This window comes from Salvelinus fontinalis, chromosome 17 (assembly GCF_029448725.1).
Source record: "Salvelinus fontinalis isolate EN_2023a chromosome 17, ASM2944872v1, whole genome shotgun sequence".
NCBI lineage: Eukaryota > Metazoa > Chordata > Actinopteri > Salmoniformes > Salmonidae > Salvelinus > Salvelinus fontinalis.
The window spans coordinates 40,318,019-40,344,503 of NC_074681.1; the positions used below are offsets into that span (position 1 = coordinate 40,318,019).

The 26,485-nt window shown below is 43.3% G+C and overlaps 1 protein-coding gene across 1 annotated transcript; it reads left to right on the forward strand.

Moving 5' to 3' along the window:
- Nucleotides 1-525: 525 nt before the first annotated feature.
- ripk2 (receptor-interacting serine-threonine kinase 2) lies at nucleotides 526-24,543 on the forward strand. The gene is made up of 11 exons (XM_055867467.1): nucleotides 526-1,062; nucleotides 1,446-1,599; nucleotides 3,651-3,806; nucleotides 7,195-7,352; nucleotides 8,454-8,503; nucleotides 8,877-9,038; nucleotides 9,931-10,016; nucleotides 10,421-10,525; nucleotides 15,553-15,643; nucleotides 15,886-16,092; nucleotides 22,374-24,543. The coding sequence occupies exons 1-11, from the start codon at nucleotides 716-718 to the stop codon at nucleotides 22,808-22,810; spliced, it is 1,953 nt and encodes a 650-aa protein (XP_055723442.1). The 5' UTR covers nucleotides 526-715; the 3' UTR covers nucleotides 22,811-24,543.
- Nucleotides 24,544-26,485: the final 1,942 nt, after the last annotated feature.

Below are 26,485 nucleotides of genomic sequence, written 5' to 3' on the forward strand. Positions count from 1 at the left end.
ATTATATTACAGACACCTTAATGCATTCTTTTAAAATATATTATGTGAGCGTAAAAAAAAAACATGTTCATAGATTTTTTGAGATGACTAATGTTACTGTCCCCACTACAACATTAACATATTTAAATACACGTAATTCTGTCCTTGAAACATGTCATTTAAATACTGTAGAATAACATTCATTCCCATGGAGGACTGCTAATACTGGGGAGTGCCAATTATGGCCGACCCGTTGCTTCAAAGGCTCGCAATGGCCAATGCATAGTATCAGCAATGCATTATATATACAGTACATCGTTGGCCGTGACCGCGTCGTTATCTAGCTTGCAAGCAAGCATGATTCATGCCGCGTTTAGATGCTAGTCGGAACAAGGAAACTCGGAAATGTCCGACTTGTTGATTCGTTGAACGCCGGCACGTGTATAACTACAACAAGTTAGCATGTCGGAAATGTCAGTTTCGCCTAGCTCGTGAACTCCGCATTAGTCGCCGTTTTTTTTTTTTTTTTTGGTGTGGTGAGGTTGTTGGACCGTAACGTTACTCGCTAGAGAGTTTGACACATTGACAGAGGTGGACAACCTGTACATTTTCTATCAACAATTCAAGTCACACATTTTTTGACGTCTACATTCATGGACACTGGCAGTGCGAGCGCATTTCATCAAGCCTGCGAGTCAAACGTCATAAAGGGAGGTGGCTATTTCACCTACTCTGAATGGAGAATTTATCAATCGATGCTCTGCTCTGTCACTCCACCAAGGGGTTTTTCATTTCTTCGGTAAACAGGAACCCCCAATTCCCCTTTCTCTTTTTAGGCAAAGGACAAGCCTTTCAAATAGTAACTTTTTCTAGGCTCACAATAATTATGGAGCAGCACCACATGGGCTCTGTGAACCTTTGTAGTGTCACGAGCACTCTACCGGTGATCCACTATCAAAAGCTGACGGACTTGCATTACCTGAGCAAAGGTGGGTTCGGAAGCGTGTTCAAGGCACAGCATTCCGATTGGCGGGCCACCGTTGCCATCAAGTGCCTGAAATTGGATTCTCCTGTTGGCGAAAGGTATTTTTGTTCAAATCATTCTACCAGATTAAGTAGGACTATGCCATTAGGTTTTATCTGGCTCATTGCCTACTCAAATTAGATGTTGATTGATGTATCCAGAGGCCCCTGTGATTGCCTTATAGAATGCTGCTGCTGTCTAAATTTTGGACTGACAATGACGCTATGTCAACAATCAGTAACAGCAACTGAGTGGTAGAAACCTTGATTTCTTCTCATGCATGCCCCTATGAATGGGAGACAGTGAAATAAATATTTTTTATGTCACTCGAATGTACTTTCTCTATATACATGAGAAAGCAATAGGAATGTTAATCCAAGTGCCATCATGACACCATGACAGTAAATGCCAAAAGGTTATCTAATCATGACTGTGTTTGCAGGGAGAGGAATTGCCTGCTGAAGGAGGCGGAAATGCTCCACAAGGCCAGATTCAACTACATCATCCAGATCTTTGGCGTGTGCAATGAGCCTGAGTTCTTCTGCATCGTCACAGAGTACATGAGCAATGGCTCTCTGGATCAGCTGCTTCACAAGGTAGGCCTACATACACTTAGTAAGAACAGTGTATAAACAAGGGAGCCGGGACTGAGTCTCTTGCCATATCAATCTATGGGGTGGAATTTGTTCTCCAACCGTTTCAAACAGTTCTAGTCTGAGTTCCACACTATCATTTTCAATGAAGAAGCAGCCACTGAAGCAGCCAGCAGCATACCACCCTGCATCCCACTGCTGGCTTGCTTCTGAAGCTAAGCAGGGTTGGTCCTGGTCCATCCCTGGATGGGAGGCCAGATGCTGCTGGAAGTGGTGTTGGAGGGCCAGTAGGAGGCACTCTTTTCTCAGGTCTAAAAAAAGATCCCAATGCCCCAGGGCATTGATTGGGGACACTGCCCTTTGTAGTGTGCCGTCTTTTGGATGGGATGTTAAACGGGTGTCCTGATTCTCTGTGGTCACTAAAGATCCCATGGCACGTATCGTAAGAGTTAACCCCGGTGTCCTGGCTAAATTCCCAACCTGTCCCTCCCGTTTAACTATTCCCCAGGTTGTTGCTGTAAATGAGAATGTGTTCTCAGTCAACTTACCTGGTAAAATCAACATTTTAAACTGACAATTCAGGCTTTGGTATCAGATTACTGCTATGCTCCTACTAGGACGGGAAATGCAAGTGCTGCAATGTTGGCACAATGCTATGTAAACACAAACCTCCGCTGCAGAGCTAAAGCTCCTCTGAGGTTGTGCATAGGCTGCTCTTTAGCCGTAATCAGGATATTTTTGACTAACCTTTTCTTGGCAATACTTTCTTCCTTCTCAATACAGAAGAAACCTGTCCGTTATAAGAGGCTGTGGTACTCCAAAAACCTGTGATTATTGTATATTGTGGCGACACGTCATTCAGGATAGGTGGGGCCATCTGTTTTGAGCCCCACATTTTTTGCAACCCCCCCCCCCCCCAAAACAAATAAATAAATATATATATATATATATATACTACCGTTCAAAAGTTTGGGGTCACTTAGAAATGTCCTTGTTTTTGAAAGAAAAGCACATTTTTGGTCCTTTAAAATAACATCAAATTGATCAGAAATACAATGTAGATATTGTTAATTAATTTTGTAAATTACTATTGTAGCTTGAAACGGTATATTTTTTAAATGGAATATCTACATAGGCGTACAGAGGCCCATTATCAGCAACCATCACTCCTGTGTTCCAATAGCACGTTGTGTTAGCTAATCCAAGTTAATTATTTTAAAAGGCTAATTGATCATTAGAAAACCCTTTTGCAATTATGTTAGCAAAGCTGTAAACTGTTGTGCTGATTTTAAAGAAGCAATAAAACTGGCCTTTAGACTAGTTGAGTATCTGGAGCATCAGCATTTGTGGGTTTGATTACAGGCTCAAAATGGCCAGAAACAATTAACTTTCTTCTGAAACTCGTCAGTCTATTCTTGTTCTGAGAAATAAAGGCCATTCCATGCAAGAAATTGCCAAGAAACTGAAGATCTTGTACAACGCTGTGTACTACTCCCTTCACAGAACAGAGTAAATTGGATCTAACCAGAACAGAAAGAGGAGTGGGAGGCCCCGGTGCACAATATTGTATATTGTGGCGACCCATCATTCAGGGTAGGTGGGGCCATCTGTTTTGAGCCCCACATTTTTTTGCAAGAGGACAAGTACATTAGAGTGTCTAGTTTGAGAAACAGACACCTCACAAATCCTCAACTGGCAGCTTCATTAAATAGTACCCCCAAAACACCAGTCTCAAGGTCAACAATGAAGAGGCCACTCCGGGATGCTGGCCTTCGAGGCAGAGTTCTTCTGTCCAGGGTCTGTGTTCTTTTGCCCATCTTATCTTTTCTTTTTATTGGCCAGTCTGAGATATGGCTTTTTCTTTGCAATTCTGCCTAGAAGACCAGCATCCCGGAGTCAACCTCTTCACTGTAGAATCAAAGCCAATGACGAATTTTTGAACCAATACATTCTGCTTCACTTTCTCTTCCTCACCCTACTATTTCCACTCTGCCTTCTGTGTAGACTTTTTTTCACATTTACTCTTTCCCCTTCTCTCCTCCCACACTCTGTAGAATAACCTTTACCCCCTGCTGGCCTGGTCGTTGAGGCTGCGTGTCCTGTACGAGATAGCTCTGGGGGTGAACTTTCTACACAACATGACCCCACCCCTCCTGCACCACGACCTCAAGACACAGAACATTCTGCTGGATGGAGAGTTTCATATCAAGGTGTGTGTGTGTGTGTGTGTGTGTGTGTGTGTGTGTGTGTGTGTGTGTGTGTGTGTGTGTGTGTGTGTGTGTGTGTGTGTGTGTGTGTGTGTGTGTGTCAACCTCAGTCTTACTAAGCTTGGACTCACATTATAAAGTCTTCTGAATCCCTGTTTGCGAAGGCAATTTGTTACATTTTAAATTACATTTAGTATGACAGTTGTCTTCATGGTTTCAATTAGTGATGCACCGACATTACATTTTTGGCCGATACCGATATCCAATATTTTCCTTGCCAAAAAAACTGATAACTGTTATTTTAAATTTTTGCAGCCTTTTAAGCATTCTAGTACAGTTAAATAGTTAACACACACACATGGACACAGCGGTCTAAGGCACTGCATCTCCGTGCAAGAGGTGTCACTACAGTCCCTAGTTTGAATCTAGGCTGTATCACATCCGGCCGTGATTGGGAATCCCATAGGGCAGCGCACAATTGGCCCAGTGTCGTCCGGGTTTGGCCCTGGGTAGGCCGTCATTGTAAATTAGAATTTGTTCTTAACTTCTTATGGCTGGGGGCAGTATTGAGTAGCTTGGATGAATAAGGTGCCCAGTGTAAACTGCCTGCTACTCAGTCCCAGTTGCTAATATATGCATATTATTAGTATATTTGGATAGAAAACACTCTCACGTTTCTAAAACTGTTTGAATCATGTCTGTGAGTATAACATAACTCATATGGCAGGCAAAAACCTGAGAAAAATCCAACCAGGAAGTGGGAAATCTGAGGTTGGTAGATTTTTTAAAACTCATTCCCTATTGAAGATACAGTGGGATATTGGTCATGTTGCACTTCCTAAGGCTTCCACTAGATGTCAACCGTCTTTAGAAACTTGTTTGAGGCTTCTACTGTAAAGGAGGGGCTCATAAGGCCTCAGTCAGGTCTGGCAGAGTGCCACAAACTCGTGAAGCTCGTTCACGTGAGAGGTAGCTCCCGTTCCAATGCTTTTCTACATTATTGAAGATTTATGTTGAAAACATCCTAAAGATTGATTCTATACATTGTTTGACATGTTTCTACGGACTGTAACGGAACTTTTTGACATTTTGTCTGCTCCTAGTGAACGCGCTTCATGACTTTGGATTTGTTTACAAAACGCACTAACAAAAGTAGCTATTTGGACATAAATGATGGAGATTATCGAACAAAACAAACATTTATTGTGGAACTGGGATTCCTGGGAGTGCATTCTGATGAAGATCATCAAAGGTAAGTGAATATTTATCATGTTATTTCTGACTTCTGTTGACTGTACAATATGGCGGATATCTTTTTGTCTTGTTGGGTCTCTGAGCGCCGTACTCAGATTATTGCATGGTTTGCTTTTTCCGTGGCCCAGATTTAATTTGGTTGTGTACCAACTCCACTTTCCAATGCCACTGACAAATACCCTAGGCCAGTGGTCTCCAACAGGTCGATCGCGAGCTTCCAGTAGCTTGCAGCCCCCTCCGGTATGAGTAGCTTGCCAAACAATTCTGAAAGTGAATATATTTTTTACATGTTCCACCGTAACTGTCATATTAATCTCACAAGTATCAGACACCTCAAGCTCCCGGGCTACTATTCAATCAAATTCACGTTGACATTGTTGCAGCCCTAGGTAGTCACAATTGGCTTAAAAGTCAAACGTAACACAATATCTGACCATTCATTTCTAGTAATATTGCCCCTGTACCATGCTGACCACACCGCATGCGCCGCGTGTGCATTTACACATACATGTTATTCAATCATTGCACCCACACTGCTCGCGCGCGTCAACGACCGTCTGCGTAGCCAGGCGCTACAATAGAAATTTCTTCTATTTGTGACACATGACGCGTTGCAAGTCCTGCCTCTCCCATCTCCTTGTTGGTTTTTAGGAGCATACAGTATACCCATGTGCCATCTCCTCATTGGTTTTTAGGAGCATACAGTATGATTTTAAAGATGAACTGAGGTCCACACTCCAGACCAGTTGGTAGGGGTAATGCACCTTAAAGTTGGTTGCCAACCACCATATAAAGTCCAAAGAAGAAGAAAAAGCCTGAAGGAGGAGAGTTTATTAGAAACAAACTTTTACCTTTTTATCTGTGGATTAATTGTCAGAGTAGATATAAACTCTGTTTATATCCCAGGACAAATTAGCTAGCAACAGCAAGCTAGCTAGCTAAATTGCCATAAATGTTTAATGCCTTTCGACCTGTCCCCAAAATAATATAGTTGGTTCAGAGTTTGTTTTGATATTTCAACCTGCGTGTCCTGATCGTGTCTGGTGTGGGTGGACAAAATCAACATGCGCGCAATCGCACGCACGCGAGTCAGCATGTAAGTCTGTGTGGTGCGCGTGTTTTGTCTATTATTCACGTTGTGTAGCCAGTTAGCGACAATGATGATTGTCTTCTGGGTAGACAGAAAGACTTAATCTCCTCAATGAAATGTTTACCTGGGCTTTTGTTTGCAAACTCTGTCATGACATATGCAGCAGGAAAAAACATTACTATACCAGCACATTCCTCTCTCGCAAAATGCGCAATTAAAGGGGTATTACACTCAAATCAAAATGTTATTCTTCCAGGCCTCAAAAATGGTCTTTTGATGTGATTTAAGCATTACATAGGCTCAGAATATTGAATTTCATTGTTTCTCAATAGACAATTGTAATTTTGAGAGGGAAAAGCGAAAAATACTAAGTAGCTCGCAACATTTTAAAAGTAGATCTCATTCTAGAAAATGTTGGAGACCCCTAACGTAGACCTACATATTTGGCTAGTCTGATTGTCAGTGACTTTTTGGAAGTCCAGGCTTGTGTTCTGTAGGGAGAAAACGTTGAGCGAAACGGGGAGGTACTACTTGGACTACATGTCCAATAAGAACATTGATTTTCACTTTTCGCTGTTTGTTTACGTGTGCCCTACTGCACACGACCCAGCTCTCCAACAGCTTGTTGTCATTGTTGTCTACACCCCAACCTGAGTACTCTTCTGCCACATCTGGTCTCTTGGCCCATCCACCCCTACAGGAGGGCAGCTCCCACTCAGCCCCGTCCAAGCTCTCCTCTGTCCTGGCATCCCAATGTTATAACCAGTTTCCACCCTGATGCTAGAACAGCAGAGTCCCTGCCCATCTTCTGGAAACGTCTGAAACCCTTCAAAGAGTATCTTTAAATAAGACATCGATCTTACACTTGTCTTTTCCTACCAGTACTGACTTTGTTGACAACATCTTTGAGGAAACGTGTACCTAGGGCTACGACTCTGATACGTGGTTGTCTCACCTAGCTATCTTAAGATGAATGCACTAACTGTAAGTCTCTCTGGGTAGGAGCATCTGCTAAATGACTCAAATGTAATGTACATGTCTGTCCAGATAGCAGACTTTGGCATGTCTAAGTGGCACCAGCTGTCGATCAGTAAAGGCTCGGGATCCAAGCCACCTGAGATGGGGGGCACCATCATCTACATGCCCCCAGAGGAGTACGAACCCTCCAAGAGCCGCTCTACCGTCGTCAAACACGACATCTACAGGTGAGCCTAAAGGCTAAACAGCCAACCAGAACCAGGTTGTGAGTTATAGCTATGTTGCCAGTTCTGTTTGTGCTTTATAGAGCATCTCTGGCATGACAATGAAAAACTGAGCACTAGGCTAAAGTACGAAGTGATATGACATCCGGGCTACCGAGGAAGAATATTAACATTTCTTCAGACCACTGTCTTAAAGGTGCCTTCATGATTCAATGTGTAATATAAAACCTAGATCCCAGATCTAGATCTACTCAATTATTTTTTTATTTTTTTTTGCACTAATAATGACTGACAATAACCAAAGCCTATGTGAGTGAAACACAATTTGAAATGTGGGTGAAATTTGAATAGAAAAGATGTTTCTCTGGAAGTTGAGCAGTCTTTCTGTGGTGATCCACCACTTTACAACACAACCACAACATTCTCAGCATATCTTTTTAAAGGGAGAGGAGCAGAAGTGTGTCAGCCAGCTAGGGATTTTTGACATAACTTTTTAAGAGAAGTCTCTGTACTTCAAGGCACATCTATTACTTAGCCTACGGTAAATCTTCAAGGCACGTCTATTACTTAGCCTACGGTAAATCTTCAAGGCACGTCTATTACTTAGCCTACGGTAAATCTTCAAGGCATGTCTATTACTTAGCCTACGGTAAATCGGACCACATTCCTCAAGGAGCAAACAGTGAGGTGCTTTGTGTTAAGCTCCAATTTCAATTTCATCTCAGTAATTGACTATAAGGAGCATGCCCTTTTCTAGATGAACACCCCCTTAAATGAATCCTTTGTTAGAGCGAACATGTCAAAAAGGAAATGTAGAGAACAGATATGACACTAGCCTTTCAACTTCCCCTAACCTCTGATTTACATTCACTGAGGCTTTTGGGACATGAACAGCTGTCATTTTGACTGAGTCATTTTGTCACTGGAAAATGTGTTGGTGTAAGACTGAGGAAATAAAATTTGTGACTTCCTCCCTTTTAAGGGAAATGCCAACTCATCTGACATAATGGTTTTTTTTGTCCCCAGAGGCTGCTATTCTAACTGTGGGCCAAATAAGACTGTTTTTCGTGAGGTTCCTGTTTTTCTTTATGTTCCTGTTTTTAGTTACGCTATCATTATGTGGGAGGTGCTGTCCAGGCGGATACCATTTGAAGGTAATTCATTGTGCAGATGCTTTCTTTACTGTTCGAATGCATTGCATTTGCCAACATTAGTTCTGTATAAGAATCATGGATGTTAATGACCTCACTTTTGTGGAAGCATATACTGTAGCTTCATTCAAAATGAATTTTGTCAGCTTTATGCTTCCATACATATAGATTAGCCACATGACCTCACTGTGTTTGTGGTCAGTGACGTATACCAAACTCATGAGTTGACGTTTCTGGTCCTCTGCATGCTCGAAAAAAAGGAAAAACAAAGACCAAATATAGTTGGTGGCAGTGGTGGGATTTCCATCCTCAAGTGATATTAAATCTTCATTCGGAACTAAAACACTGAGTGAGAATTGGTGTGTTTTCTGTACAGAGGTGACCAACCCCATGCAGGTCATGTTCAGCGTACTGCGTGGGATACGTCCCGACATAGGCCTGGACTACCTGCCAGGGGACATCCCCAGCAGGGAGTCACTCATCAACCTCATGATCTGCGGCTGGACCGCCAACCCTGACGAACGGCCCTGCTTTCTCAGTAAGAGACATAATAATAATAATATATTTATTTTATATAGCGTTTTTCATTACAAGTAGAAACTCAGTCACATATCCCTGTGGCGCTAGGCTAGGCTATGCTAGTCAGCGTTTCTGATGAGAATGATCCCAAATCCGGGATGGGTGGTCCGTAGAGGTTAAATCAAATAAGGGAATTCTTGGGCAATAGTCTTCCACAACTTCAGATGCAGTTTGGAAAAGTAGTATCTTGATGGGAGAGAGCATTGATGGTGCAGCAGGGAGGTAGAGATCATCTGACAGACAGGCCCCAGAGGTCTTCATCGGGCACCTCGTCGTCTTCGACGTTCACAGCTCTTCCTTTGTAGTTAGGCTGGATCGTCCACCACAAGAAGTGTAGCACCCACCTGGGTGATGCTTCGGCGGCAGTAAGACCACCACACCTCGGCAGTAGTCCGGAGAAGCCCCCTATGAGGCGAGCCTCTCCATCCCCTCACACCCAGTCCACTTCCCTCCAGGAACCTGGGCAGGCCAACAAGCTGATGCTGCTGATCGGTGTTGCTGCATCGTTCAAATCATATTTTAGCTTGCAAGCGCTAACCTTTGACCTCAATTAATTTGTAAGAGCCATGACCTCCAACTCATTACCTTAACATAGGATGAAGTTGCCCCTAGACACAGATCTCAGATCAGTTTGGTGCTTTCCTTACCCAAATGGTTAGTTAAGGTTCTGTCTGATTCTGGATCTGCCACTGTCACCTTACCTTGTTACTTGGAGCTGAAACCTTCCTTGGTCAACATGTCTAATGCAATGTTTCAATGTATTATCAATGTATTATCTATGTAGGTGTTGCAAGTATACATTTGACCCTGAAAGCTACAGAGCCATAACCACCTCTCCCTGTCTTGTGTAGTGTGTGTGATAGAGCTGGAGCCAATGCTGAGGAGGTTTGATGAAATCGACATCCTGGAGGCCGTGCTGGAGGTCAAGAAGTCAAAGGTCAGTCAGTGCGAGACTGCACAGGACACAGGTCACGAGGAAAACAGTTTGGCAGTGCAAATACGCTTGCCAATATACATACAGAGTTCCAAGTCATTCAGTATGACTCAAGTAACACTGTATGTGTGTATTGCGAAAGGTTTTCGTTGCACAAAATTTGATGACATCAGACCTGACCGGGGTTTGCAGCGTCGTGATTCGTGATATGGCTTGAAATAGATGACTCGACAAATGACGAACAGAGAGACAAATGGATGACTTGACGTTTAGGTAGAAATAATCCGTCACCACTTTTACTTTATTCTTCAACATTAGAGGTGGAAGAAAATGCACACAGTGATTTGCATCTGTTTGTGGCATCATATATCATATTCTCTCTCTTTCTCATCCCCCTCTCTCTCTAGCTGATGAGGAGGGCGGGCTGTTACTCTGCCACACCCGTGGCGGGTGAGAAGGGGAGGGAGGAGAAGTCTTTAAACATTCTGAAGGACAACCCCAGTCCCTGGCAAGTGAGTACATTGACCTTTAAAACGGCACCATTCACAGGGATAATGTTCTGTCACTGCAATGGATTTCCGTCATATAGATTCTGGAGAGGTCGTTTTTGAGAACGGTGTAGATCAATAAAAATCTCTTGGAGGGGGGGGGGGGCTGGTTTGGTTTGGAGATGACACAGCTTAATGCAGACAGAATACAAATGTATTCTCAAATATTCGATTTTCTCAGTTATGAAGTGTGCACAGAACTGACATGCATGAGTGTTGCTGAAACTCCAATGTTCAGGTGAAGGGAATTAAATAGTTTATAATGTACTTCACAGCAGCGCTCAACTCAGACAGCTGTATGTAGCGAACTCTAGCTGCTGGATAAGTAATTCAAAGCCTCTACTTTATCACTCAGGATATATCTTTCCAGTGCTACTATTTTTGCCATGTAACATTGTTAAAAGAACAGACAACACCATAGTAGAATAGTTTACCTAGTCGGCTTGAGGTTGTGTGTTTTATGCGAGATACATATTCCTCTCGAGGCGCGTTCAAGTTGTGAGAGCCATAGGAGGGAAACTTATTCTGAAAGCAGTCAATGCACTACAAAGCACCCCCACACCTCCTCCTCCATGCTTCACGGTGGGAAACACACATGCAGAGATCATCCGTTCACCTACTCTGCGTCTCACAAAGACACGGCGATTGGAACCAAAAATCGCAAATTTGGACTCATCAGAGCAAAGGACAGATTTCCACCGGTCTAATGTCCATTGCTTGTGTTTCTTGGCCCAAGCTTCTTATTGGTGTCCTTTAGTAGTGTTTTTTTTTGCAGCAGTTTGACCATGAAGGCCTGATTTCAAGCAGTCTCCTCTGAACAGTTGATGTTGAGATGTCTGTTACTTGAACTCTGAGGTGCCGTTAAAGCTACTGAACTTATCCTCTGCAGCAGAGGTAACTCTATGTCACGGCCGTTGTAAGGAGGAGACCAAGGCACAGCGTGGTAAGCGTACATTCTTCTTTATTATAAAAACGAACACTGAACAAACGAACAAAATAACAAAACAAACCGTGAAGCTAATATGAGTAGTGCAGACAGACAACTAAACATAGAACAAGATCCCACAACAGAACGTGGGAAACAGGGCTGCCTAAATATGATCCCCAATCAGAGACAACGATAAACAGCTGTCTCTGATTGGGAACCATAACAGGCCAACATAGAAATACAAAACCCCTAGACCTACAACAACCCTAGACATACAAAACCCTAGACATATAACACTAGAGTACCCACCCTAGTCACACCCTGACCTAACCGAAATATATAGACAACAGAGATATCAAAGGTCAGGGCGTGACACTCTAGGTCTTCCTTTCCTGTGGCGGTCCTCATGAGAGCCAGTTTCATCATAGCGCTTGATGGTTTTTGTGACTGCACTTGAAGAGACTTTCAAAGTTCTCGAAATTTTCCGAATTGACTGACCTTCATGTCTTAAAGTAATGATGGACTGTCGTGTCTCTTTGCTTATTTGAGCTTTTCTTGCCATAATATGGACTTAGCCCTATTTGGTAAAAGACCATCTTCTGTATACCCCCATACCTTGTCACAACACAACTGATTGCCTCTAACGCATTAAGAAGGAAAGAAATTCCACAAATTAACTTTTAACAAGGCACACCTGTTAATTGAAATGCATTCCAGGTGACTACCTCATGGAAGCTGGTTGAGAGAATGCCAAGAGTGTGCAAAGCTGTCATGAAGGCAAAGGGTGGCTACTTTGAAGAATCTCAAATATAAAATATATTTTGATTTGTTTAACACTTTTTTTGGTTACTACATGATTCCATATGTGTTACGATGTAGAAAATAGTAAAAATAAAGAAAAAACCTGTAATGAGTAGCTTTTGACGGGTACTGTGTATATTATACTGAACAAAAATATTAAACGCAACAATTTAAACGATTTTACAGAGTTTACATTTTATATTAGGAAATCAGTCAATTGAATTAAATTCATATGGCCCTAATCTATGAATTTCACATGGCTAGGCAGGGGTGTTGGTTCCGTGTGGCTCAGTTGGTAGAGCATGGCACTTGCAACAACAGGGTTGTGGGTTTGATTCCCACACGGGACCAGTATGAAAATGTAGGCACTCGCTACTGTACATCGCTCTGGAAATGGGCATCTTGTAAATGACAACAAAAAACAAAAAAAATGAGTGGTCCTTGGAGGGCATGAGTGGCCTTTTATTGTCCCTAGCACAATGTGCACCTGTGTAATGATCATGGCGTTTAATCAGCTTCTTGATTTGCCACACCTATCAGGTGGATGGATTATCTTGGCAAAGGCGAAATGCTCACTAATAGGGATGTAAAATACATTTCTGCACAAAATTTGAGAGAAAGAAGCTAATTTTAGCAAATGTATACAAATATAAAATCTGAAATACCTTATTTACATAAGTATTCAGAACCTTTGCTATGAGACTCGAAATTGAGTTCAGGTGCATCTTGTGGTAAATTCAATTGATTGAACATGATTTGGAAAGACACACACCTGTCTATATGAGGTCCCACAGTTGACAGTGCATGTCAGAGCCAAAGCCAAGGCATGAGATCAAAGGAATTGTCCGTAGAGCTGCGAGACAGGATTCTGTCGAGGCACAGATCTGGTGAAGGGTTCCAAAAAATGTCTTCAGCATTGAAGGTTCCCAAGAACACAGTGGCCTCCATCATTCTAAAAAAGAAGAAGTTTGGAACCACCAAGACTCTTCCTAGAGCTGGCCACCCGGCCAAACTGAGCAATCACGGGAGCAGGGCCTTGGTCAGGGAGGTGACCAAGAACCCGTTGGTCACTCTGACAGAGCTCCAGAGTTCCTTTGTGGAGATGGGAGAACCTTCCAGAAAGACAACCATCTCTGCAGATCCCACCAATCAGGCATTTATGGTAGTGTGGCCAGACGGAAGCCACTCTTCAGTAAAAGGCACATGACTGCCCGCTTGGTGTTTGCCAAAAGGCACCTAAAGACTCTCAGACCAAGATTCTCTGGTCTGATGAAACCAAGCCTGAATGCCAAGCGTCACGCCTGGAGGAAACATGGCATCATCCCTAAAGCATGGTGGTGACAGCATCATGCTGTGATGATGTTTTTCAGTGGCAGGGACTGGGAGACTAGTCAGGATAGAGGGAAAGATGAAATTAGCAAAGTACAGAGAGATCCTTGATGAAAACCTGCTCAGCACCTCAGACTGGGGTGAAGGTTCACCTTCCAATAGTACCACAACCCTAAGCACAGAGCCAAGACAACGCTGGAGTTTCTTTGGGACATGTCTCTGAATGTCCTTGAGTGGGCCAGCCAGAGCCGGGACTTGAACCCGATCGAACATCTGGAGAGACCTGAAAATAGCTGTGCAGCGACGCTCCACATCCAAACTGACAGAGCTTGAGAGGATCTGCAGAGAAGAATGGGAGAAACTCAACATACAGGTGTGCCAAGGTTGTAGTGTCATACCCAAGAAGAGTCGAGGCTGTAATCGCTGCCAACGGTGCTTCAACAAAGTACTGAGTAAAGCGTCTGATGTAAATGTAAATATGTAAATGTGATATTTCCATTTTTAATACATTTGCACACAAAAAAAACAATTTCATCCATTTTAGAATAAGGCTGTAATGTAACAAAATGTACTAAATGGCACTAAATCAAACTTTCAATGCACTTCAAATTAAGTTTGATTTGATATATTCATATTCTTCAACTTCATTTTTTTGATGGAAATGTGAATCCAACATATTAATAACTTGCAGATAAAATGTGAAATCAACTAACATCCTTCATATACAAGACAATATCAAAAGATAAAAGTGTATTATAAATATAATGAATTTGGCATCCTATTTATAAGGCTAATAGTAACTACTTCTAAACTCCCAAAGATCCAGTCAACCATGGATGAATGACAGTATACCTAGCTACTCGATAAAATGATGGTGTCCTTTGTTGGACAAATCCGATGTCAATGTAGCCTACATAAACCCAAACTCACTCTGAATTTACATACAGCTTGTGTAAGAAAAGTGTGTTACTTTCAACTAGTCAATGCTATTTAGGTAGAATACGCAAATGAATATGGAAGCTGATCAATGTCAGAATGTGTTGACATGATAACTGAAACATACACAGCTTGTTTGTTACCAAAGCTAATCAGGTTTTTATAGCGGTAGGCATCTGTATGGTACACTCCTGGATGGTAGACCAATTCTAACTTAAGTGCATTACCCCTCATAACAGGAGTCACTGTTCAGGCAGGAGTCGTTGGACTGTGCCTTCTCCTTATATTTCAAGATACATATTTATTTAGGTTGATGGCATGACGTTGAAACAATGACATTGATTTCAACATTCCATTGCACTATCAACATTGAAACAAGGCCAAATAGCATGTGTCTAAATCAAATCTTAAATTCAACATAATTTCAACCAATAATACAAGCATTTCGAACACCTGCTCTTTCCATGACATAGATTGACAAGGTGAATCCAGGTGAAACCTATGATTCCTTATTGATGTCACTTGTTAAATCCACTTCAATCAGTGTAGATGAAGGGGCGGAGACAGGATAAAAAATAATTTTTAAGCCTTGAGACAATTCAGAAATGGATTGTGTATGTGTGCCATTCAGAGGGTGAATAGGCAAGACAAAATATTTAAGTGCCTTTGAACGGGACATGGTAGTAGGTGCCAGACTCACCGGTTTGAGTGTGTCAAGAACTACAACGCTGCTGGTTTTTCACGCTCAACAGTTTCCCGTGTGTATCAAGAATGGTCCACCATCAAAAGGACATCCAGACAACTTGACACAACTGTGAGCATTTGAGTCAACTTGGGCCAGCATCCCTATGGAACGCTTTCAACACCTTGTAGAGTCAATGCCAAAACCAATTGAGTCTGTTCTGAGGTCAAAAGAGGGAACAACTCAATATTAGGAAGGTGTAGTAGATTGGAGTGGTAACCAGATTTTCATACCGTCCTTCTCTCACTGCCATAGGGAAGCTCTGGCTCTGGGTCTTGCTCCTCCCAGGACACGGACATCTTCCGACCGAGCTCCCTCACTAGCACCAATGCCCCACCTTTTAAAGGTAAGCCTACCTCCTTTCCTGTACTGTGATTGACAGCTGCAAATGACTGCTGAAGAGTTTCCTGAGTACCAGTCTGTTGCTGAGTTGTATACTCTTTTGAAAAGACTTTGAATAGATACATCTTTCCTCAAGTTAATGAGGAGAATATCCTCCTCTTCTTCCCTGGAGGAGCCTCCTCTGATTGATGCCCATCTCTCCTCATCTCCCATTCCCCCCCAACCCCTCTTTCTCATCCCTCCTAGAAGTATCCCCCACGTCGTTCATGTCCCACAACCTGGAGCCCCTCAGAAAGCAGACCCCAGAGGACTACAACCTCAACGACTACCCCCAGAGTGCCAGGCCCCTGAATAACCTCAATATTCCCCTCAAACCAGGCCTGCCTGAGACGGAGTGTGTGACGCACCTGGACAACCTCACCCTGAAGTCACAGCCATACCAACCACAGCTAGGTAATAGAAGTTCACAACCAAATTACAACATGACTAACATTACGCCCTCCTAGTCTCACTACCTACAGTGCCTACAGAAAGTATTCATATCCCTTGAGTTATTCACCATTTTGTTGTTACAGCCTGAGTCCAAAGTGGATTAAATAGATTTAATCCACAATACCCCATAATGACAACGTGAAAACAACATGTCTTTCAACATTTTTGCAAATTTATTGAAACTAAAATACTGATATCTCGCTAACATAAGTATTCACACCCCTGAGTCAATACTTTGTAGAAAATCTTAATCAAAGATTTACCTTTTTTTGTTGCATACACATTTTGTAGATGTTATTGCGGGTGTAGCGAAATGCTTGTGTTTCTAGCTCCAACAGTACAGTAATATCTAACAATTCAGAACAACACACACAAATCTAAAAGTAGAAGACTGGAATTAAGAAATACACTGAACAAAAATATAAACGCAACATGTAAAGTGTTGGTCCCATGTTTCATGAGCTTAAATAAAAAATCTACGCACAAAAAGCTTATTTCTTTCAAATGTTGTGCACATATTTGTTTATATCCCTATCAGTGAGCATTTCCATCCACTTGACAGGTGTGATATATCAAGAAGCTGATTAAATCGCATGATCATTACACAGGTGCACCTTGTGCTGGGGACAATAAAATTACACTTTAATTTGTGTAGTTTCGTCACACAACACAATGCCACAGATGTCTCAAGTTTTGAGGGAGCATGCAATTGGCATGCAGGAATTGGCATAACTGCAGGAATGTCCACCAGAGCTGTTTCCAGAGAATAGAATTTTCTGCCTCCAACGTCGTTTTAGAGAATTTGGCAGTACTTCCTACCGGCCTCACAACCACAGACCACATGTAACCACGCCAGCCCAGGACCTCCACATCCGGCTTCTTCACCTGTGGGATCATCTGAGGAGGGTGGGTGGGTGCTGAGGAGAATTTCTGTCTGTAATAAAAGCCTTTTGTGAAGAAAATAATTCTGATTGGCTGGGAGGGCATAGGCCCACCCACTAGGGAGCCAGGCCCACCCATGGCTGCACCCCTTCACAGTCACGTAAAATCCATAGAATAGAGCCTAATGCATTTATTTCAATTGACTGATTTCCTTCTATGAAGTGTAATTGTAATTGTTGCATGTTGCGTTTATATTTTTGTTCAGTATATATGTATGTAAACTCATCAAAAAAAGAAACGTCCTCTGTCAACTGCGTTTATTTTCAGCAAACTTAACATCTGTAAATATTTGTATGAACATAACAAGATTCAACAACTGAGACATAAACTAAACAAGTTCCACAGACATGTGACTAACATAAATGTTATAATGTGTCCCTGAACAAAGGGCGGGGGGGGTCAAAATCAAAAGTAACAGTCAGTATCTGGTGTGGCCACCAGCTGCATTAAGTACTGCAGTGCATCTCCTCCTCATGGACTGTACCAGATTTGCCAGTTCTTGCTGTGAGATGTTACCCCACTCTTCCACCAACTCACCTGCAAGTTCCCAGACATTTCTGGGGGGAATGGCCCTAGCCCTCACCCTCCGATCCAACGGGTCCCAGACGTGCTCAATGGGATTGAGATCCGGGCTCTTTGCTGGCCATGGCCACATTTCTTGCAGGAAATCACGCACAGAACGAGCAGTATGGCTGGTGGCATTGTCATGCTGGAGGGTGATGTCAGGATGAGCCTGCAGGAAGGGTACCACATGAGGAAGGAGGATGTCTTCCCTGTAATGCACAGCGTTGAGATTGCCTGCAATGACAACAAGCTCAGTCCGATGATGCTGTGACACACCGCCCCAGACCATGACGGACCCTCCACCTCCAAACCGATCCTGCTCCAGATTACAGGCCTCGGTGTAATGCTCATTCCTTCGACGATAAACGCGAATCCGACCATCACCCCTGGTGAGACATCTGTGAATCGTCAGTGAAGAGCTCTTTTTGTCAGTACTGTCTGGTCCAGCAACTGTGGGTTTGTGCCCATAGGTGAGGTTGTTGCCGGTGATGTCTGGTGAGGACCTGCCTTACAACAGGCCTACAAGCCCTCAGTCCAGCCTCTCTCAGCCTATTGCGGACAGTCTGAGAACTGCTGGAGGGATTGGGCGCTCCTGGTGTAACTCGGGCAGTTGTTGTTGCCCTCCTGTACCTGTCCCGCAGGTGTGACGTTCGGCCGTACCGATCCTGTGCAGATGTTGTTAGACGTGGTCTGCCACTGCGAGGACGATCAGCTGTCCATCTTGTCTCCCTGTAGCACTGTCTTAGGCGTCTCACAGTACGGACATTGCAATTTATTGCCCTGGCCACATCTGCAGTCCTCATTCCTCCTTGCAGCATGCCTAAAGCACGTTCACGCAGATGAGCAGTGACCCTGGGCATCTTTCTTTTGGTGTTTTTCAGAGTCAGTAGAAAGGCCTCTTTAGTGTCTTAAGTTTTCATAACTGTGATTGCCTACGGTCTATAAGCTGTTAGTGCCTTAAAGACCGTTCCACAGGTGCATGTTCATTAATTGTTTATGGTTCATTGAACAAGCATGAGAAACAGTGTTTCTACCCTTTACAATGAAGATCTGTGAAGTTATTTGTATTTTTACAAATTATCTTTGAAAGACAGGGTCCTGAAAAAGGGCTGTTTCTTTTTTTGATGAATTTATGTACAGTGCATTCAGAAATGTTTCAGACCCCTTGAGTTTTTCCACGTTTTGTTACGTTACAGCCTTATTCTAAAATGTATTAAATCAATCTGCACACGATACCCCAAAATGACAAAGCATAAAAAAAGAAATTTTTGCAAATGTATTAAAAATAAATAACTGAAATATCACATTTACATAAGTATTCTGACCCTTTAATCAGTACTTTGTTAAAACACCTTTGGCAGCGATTACAGCCTCAAATCATGTGACGCTACAAGCTTGATACACCTGTATTTGGGAAGTTTCTCCCATTTCTTCTATGCAGATCCTCTCAAGCTCAGGTTGGATGGGGAGTGTCACTGCAAAGCTATTTCCAGGTCACTCCAGGTATGTTAGATTGGGTTCAAGTCCGGGCTCTGGACCGCTCAAGAACATTGAGACTTGTCCAGAAGCCACTCCTGCATTGACTTGGCTATGTGCTTAGGGTTGTGGTCCTGTTGGAAGGTGAACCTTCAACCCAGTCTGAGGTCCTGAGCACTCTGGAAAAGGTTTTCATCAAGGATTTCTCTGTACTTTGCTCCGTTCATCTTTCCCTCGATCATGACTAGTCTCCAAGTCCCTACCGTGACCATTGGGTTCTTGGTCACCTCCCTGACCAAGGCCCTTTTCCCCAGATTGCTCAGTTTGGCCGACCAACCAGATCTAGGAAAACTCTTGGTGGTTCCTAACTTCTTCCATTTCAGAATGATGGAGGTTCTTGGGGACTGAGTTCTGAGTTCTTGGGGACCTTAAATGCTGCACACATTTTTTGGTATCCTTCCCCAGATCTGTGCCTTGACACAATCCTGTCTCTGAGCTTTAAAGACAATTTCTTCAACCTCATGGCTCGATTTTTGCTCTTGCAGGCAATGTCAACTGTGGGACCTTTTTATATAGACAGGTGTGTGCCTTTCCAAATCATGTCCAATCAATTGAATTTACCACAGTTGGACTCCAATCAAGTTGTAGAAACATCTCAAGAATGATCAATGGAAACAGGATCCACCTGAGCTCAATTTTGAGTCTCATCGCAAAGGATCGGAATACTTATGTAAATCAGGTATTTCTGTACATTATACATTTGCAAAAAATATATATTTTTTTGCTTTGTCATTATGGGGTATTGTGTGTAGATTGAGGGGGGGAAAATATGTAATCAATTTTAGAATACTTTCCGAATGCACTTGTATTGACCTCGCCTTCTGGATGGTAGCGGGGTGAACAGGCCATGGCTCGGGTGGTTGATGTCCTTGATGATCTTTTTGGCCTTCCTGTGACATTGGCCTTCATGTGCTGTAGATGTCCTGGAGGGCAGGCAGTGTGCCCCCGGTGATTCGTTGGGCAGACTGCACCACCCTCTGGTGAGCCCTGCAGTTGCGGGTGGTGCAGTTGCTGTATCAGGCGGTGATACAGCCCAACAGGATGCTCTCAATGATGCAGCTGTAAAGGTTTGTGAGGATCTTAGAGGCCAAGCCACATTTTTCTCTGCCTCCTGAGATTGAAGAGGCGCTATTCCGCCTTTTCACCACATTCTGTTTGGGTGGACCATTTCAGATTGTCAGTGATGTGTACGCAGAGGAACTTGAAGCTTTTCACCTTCTCTACTGCGGCCCCGTCGATGTGGATAGGGGCGTGCTCCCTCTGCTGTCTCCTGAAGTCCATGATCAGTTCCTTCATTTTGTTGATGTTTCAGGGGGAGGATATTTTCTTTGCTCCGCCGCCAGGGCCCTCACCCTCTCCCTGTAGGCTGTCTTGTCATTGTTGGTAATCAGGCCTACTACTGTTGTGTCGTCTGCAAACTTGATGATTGAGTTGGAGGCCTGTGTGGTCATGCAGTCATGGGTGAACAGAGAGTACAGGAGGGGGCTGAGCACGCACCCTTGTGGGGCCCGTGTGTTGAGAATCAGCGACGTGGAGGTGTTGTTTCCTACCTTCACCACCTAGGGGTGGCCCGTCAGGAAGTCCAGGACCCAGTTGCACAGGGTGGGATTTAGCACCTTTGGCAGCGATTACAGCTGTGAGTTTTTCTGGGTAAGTCTCTAAGAGCTTTCCACACCTGGATTGTGCAACGTTTACCCATTATTCTTCAAGCTCTGATAAATTGGTTGTTGATCATTGCCAAACAACCATGTTCAGTTCTTGCCGTAGATTTAATTCAAACCTGTAACTCGCCCACTCAGGAACATTCACTGTCTACTTGGTAATCAACGACAGTGTAGATTTGGCCTTGTGTTTTAGGTTATTGTCCTGATGAAAGGTGAATTAATCTTCCAGTGTCTGGTGGAAAGCAGACTGAACCAGGTTTTCCTCTAGGATTTTGCCTGTGTTTTGCCTGTGTTTTTCATTTATTTTTGTTATCCTGAAAAAAATCCCCAGTCCTTAACGATTACAAGGATACCCATAACATGATGCAGCCATCACTGTGCTTGAAAATGTATATGGAGAGTGGTACTCAGTAATGTGTTGTATTGGATTTGCCCCAAACATAGCACTTTAAATTCAGGACAAAAATAAAATTGCTTTGCCACATTTTTTGCAGTATTACATTAGTGCCTTGTTGCAAACAGGATGCATGTTTTGGAATATTTGTATTCTGTACAGGCTTCCTTTTCACTCTGTCAATTAAGTTAGAATTGTGAAGTAAATACAATGTTGCTGATCCATTCTCCAATCACAGCCATTATACTGTAACTGACTTCAAATCACCATTGGCTTCATGGTGAAATCACTGCGCGATTTCCTTCCTCTCTGGCAACTGAGTTAGGAAGGACGCCTGAATCTTTGTAGAGACTCGGTGTTTTGATACACCATCCAAAGTGTAATTAATAACTTCACCATGATCAAAGGGATATTCAGTGTCTGCTTTGTTATTTTTTTACCCCTCTACCAATAGGTAACTTTCCTGGTCTTTGTGGTTGAATCTGTGCTTGAAATTCACTACTCAACTGAGGGACCTTACAGATAATTGTGTGTGAGGTACAGAGATTGGGTAGTCATTCAAGTCATGTTAATAACTATTACTGAACACGAGTGAGTCCATGCAACTTATTATGTGATTTGTTAAGCACATTAGGCTCCCGAGTGGCACAGCGGTTTAAGGCACTGCATCTCAGTGCTAGATGCGTCACTACAGACCCTGGTTCGATCCATGGTTAGATCCCGGGCTGTATTCCAACCGGCAGTGATCGGGAGTTCCATAGGGCGGCGCACAATTGGCCCAACGTTGTGCGGGTTAGGAGAGGGTTTGGTCAGGTTAGGCTGTCATTGTAAAATAAGAATTTGTTCTTAACTGACTTGCCTAGTAAAATAAAGGTTACATTTTTAAAAAGCTAATGTTTACTCCAGAACGTATTTATGCATGCCATAACAAAGGGATTGAATACTTATTGACTCAAGAAATTTAAGCATTTCATTTATTTTGTAAAAATGTAAAACGAAATTCCAATTTGACATTATGGGGTATTGTGTGTAGATCTGTGACACAATATCTAAATTGTCGAATAAGTCTTGGTGTGAATACTTTCTTTAGGCACTGTATATTACCTCTCATATAATACCTACTTTGCCCCCACCTTCCCCAGGTTTCATCCTGCCATCGAACCCCCTCGGCCCCAGGCTGGGCCCCATGGCCTGCTGGATCACGGCACGGCGCGAGGAAATTGTCTCCAAGATGACAGAGGCCTGCCTGAACCAGAGCCTGGACGCCCTGCTTGCGTGCTCGCTCCTGATGCGTGAGGACTACGAGCTGGTGGTGAACCGGGCCACGCACACTGCCAAGGTCCGCCAGCTCCTTGACACCTGCCACCGTCACAGCGAGGACTTCTGCTGCGTGGTGGTCCGCAAACTCAAGGACAACAAGCAACTGGGCCTGCAGTCATACGCCCCAGAGCTCAGCTCCCTTGTGGCCACGCCAAACACCAGCGCACCCCCACTCTCGGTCTCCTACAACAACCCAAGGAATTACCAGGACAGAACTAGTCCAGAGAAGACCAGAGACCAGGAAGACTATAAACTGTAAAAGACTTAGCTCATTGAGCTACTGTAGATGGTGGAAAAATACCCTACTGTCTTTTAGTCGTGGGTCATTTTCATTGGGTAACAAATGGAAGAAAAACTAACTTAAACGGGAATGTACACCCTGATGGTTTTCCTTAGCACAATTTGTTTTTAAACTTTTTGCTACAGTGTGCCCTAATGAATATGACCCTGGGTTTTGACTGTGAACTTTGACCTTAGTGAGGGATGGTAAAGCCCAGCTGTGTCTCACATTGCTCATGATGGTACCTACTTTCCTGCCCACTCATACAGAGCAATACTGTATGTTGCTACTGTTCATCAAACTGTTGAGCAAAAAACGACCTTTTGAAAAACAAAACCAATCTTCACAAAAATTCCCGTTCTCTAAAAAGCAGAGGATGGGTTGGGATTAACAATCAAAATCCCTTAGTATTTAATCCAGGCTTTGAATAATTTATATTATGGATTGTATGTCTTTTGTCTGGTAAATAATTTGGTTCTCTCAAAACATTCCCTTTGTTCTGAGTGATTGGGGTACAGGCCCTGAGTTTGAGTTCTGCTTCTATGCATCTTTCTGTTCTTTCCCCTCGGCACTGTTTTATCCAGAGAAATATATCCAGACAGACTGTGACATCATACTCACCTACAGTATGGCTCTGCTTTTACTCTTATTTTGAGTGGACAGTTTAGACTCATCTGTAGCTCTCCAGGTCCGATAAGACACTCGACTGGAGTTCTGCCGTGTTGAGGTTAATGTAGTCTCACAACTGGATCAACCCCCATTCCCTTTTGTTTGTCAAAAGAATTGCACTTATAGAATTGTATTTTGGGTATTTCTTTACCACTGCCTTTCCAAGCCATTTTTTTTATTTCTCTTATAGACTGTGCACTTTCTGTTCATAGGAGCTTTAGTTGACATAGGATGGGCCAAAGCTGTTGAGGCCTTATCATTTATATAATATGTACATCCCCATACCATTTATTTAGAATGTAGTCAGTGGATTAATCCTTGACGTTTGTCTTGGCACGTTTACATATGGGGACAGACGAATGACACTGAATGAAGAAAATAAGATAAGGTAATTAATGTAGATCAGAATTTACCAGGCAATTTACATGTAACTGCCAAAATAAAGGAAACACTTTAGTAAATGAGGGATACAAAGTATATTGAAATAAGGTGCTTCCGCACAGGTGTGGTTCCTGAGTTAATTAAGCAATTGACATCCCATCATGCTTAGGGAAATGTAAAAAAAAAAGTGCAGTTGTCCATTATTTTTGGCTACCATGGCTAGAAGATGGCACAGTGACTTTGAAGGGACTACTCCATAGCACAGTGACTTTTAAAGAGGGGTCTCAAAGGAGCATAGGGATTTTAAAGTGTGTGTGTGTGTTTTGAATATTTATGGTAGATTCTGGAGTGGCGCCTGAGAGTGTTTTCCACCATCAACAACGCACCCTATTATGGAATTTCTCATGGAAGAATGGTGTCGCATCCCTCCAATAGAATTCCGGACACTTGTAGAATCTATGCCAATGTGCATTGGAGCTGATCTGGCAGCTCGCAGTGGCCCGATGCCCTATTAAGACACTTTATGTTGGTGTTGCCTTTATTTTGGTAGATCTATCTGTATCTATTTTGGTACTCTCCTTGGCTCTGATGGTCTATATTATGGGCTTTTGTATTATGGGTTTTTGTATACATGTTTTTTCTATAAAGGAGGTCATGGCCCATTGCTTGTTACAGTGTCTGTTTGCGATACATGTTTTGGTACCAACGAGTGAAGGGCTAGAGCAAGCTTGCCAATTGCTATGCAAAATATAAACTCAGCAAAAAAAAGAAATGTCCCTTTTTCAGGACCCTGTCTTTCAAATATAATTCGTAAGGGCAATAAATTGCAATGTGCGTACTGTGAGAGGCCTAAGACAGCGCTGCAGGGAGACAGAATGGACAGCTGATTGTCCTTGCAGTGGCAGACCACGTGTAACAACACCTGCACAGAATCGGGACATCCGAACATCACACCTGCGGGACAGGTACAAGATGGCAACAACATCTGCCCGAGTTACACCAGGAACGCACAATCCCTCCATCAGTGCTCAGACTGTTCGCAATAGGCTGAGAGAGGCTGGACTGAGGGCTTGTAGGCCTGTTGTAAGGCAGGTCCTCACCAGACATCACCGGCAACGTCGCCTATTGGCACAAGCCCACCGTCGCTGGACCAGACAGGACTGGCAAAAAGTGCTCTTCACTGACGAGTCGCAGGTTTGTCTCACCAGGGGTGATGGTCGGATTCGGGTTTATTGTCGAAGGAATGAGCGTTACACCGAGGCCTGTACTCTGTAACAGGATCGATTCGGAGGTGGTGGGTCCATCATGGTCTGGGGCGGTGTGTCACAGCATCATCGGACTGAGCTTGTTGTCATTGCAGGCAATCTCAACACTGTACATTATAGGGAACACATCCTTTATACTAATGGAATATATACTGTATAAACCGTAACAGTGATTACACTGTAAAGTCACAGTCTAATGTAACTATCTGCTCTAGGTAGGCAGTCATTTATAGCCTTGAGGCTGTCGTCGAAAGGGCCAACTACACTGAACAAAAATATAAATGCAACATGCAACATTTTCAAAGATTTTATTCAGTTACAGTTCATTTAAGGAAATCAGTCAATTAAATTCATTAGGCCCTAATCAATGGATTTCACATGACTGGGAATACAGATATGCATCTATTGGTCACAGATAAGTAGGGGCGTGGATCAGAAAACACGTCAGTATCTGGTCTGACCTCCATTTGCCTCATGCAGCGCGACACATCTCCTTTTCATAGAGTTGATCAGGCTGATGATTGTGGCCTTTGGAATATTGTCTGGAACTGGAACACGCTATCATACACCTCGATCCAGAGCATTCCAAACATGCTCAATGGGTGACATGTCTGGTGAGTATGCAGGCCATGGAAGAACTGGGACATTTTCAACTTCCAGGACCGTGCATTATCATGCTGAAATGAGGTGATGGCGGCAGATGAATGGCACGACAATGGGCCTGAGGCTCTCGTCACGGTATCTCTGTGCATTTAAATTGCCATCGATAAAATGCAATTGTGTTTGTTGACTGTAGCTTATGCCTGCCCATACCATAAACCCACTGCCAACATGGGGCACAATGTTCACGACATTGACATCAGCAAACCGCTCACCAACACGATGCCATACACACCATCTGCCCAGTACATTTGAAATCGGGATTCATCCATGAAGAGCACACTTCTCCAGTGTGCCAGTGGACATCGAAGGCGAGCATTTGCCCACTAAAGTTGGTTAGGACGCCGAACTGCAGTCAGGTCAAGACCCTGGTGAGAATAACGAGCATGCAAATGAGCTTCCCTGAGACGGTTTCTGACAATTTGTGCAGAAGTTCTTCAGTTGTCCGTGTGGCTGGTCTCAGACGATCCTGCAGGTAAAGAAGCTGGATGAGGATGTCCTGGGCTGGCATTGTTACACATCGTCTACGGTTGTGAGGCCGGTTGGACGTACTGCCAAATTCTCTAAAACAACTTTGGAGGAGGCTTATGTTAACATTAAAATCTCTGGCAATATCTCTGGTGGACATTTCTGCAGTCACCATGCCAATTGCGCGCTCCCTCAACTTGAGACAGCTGTG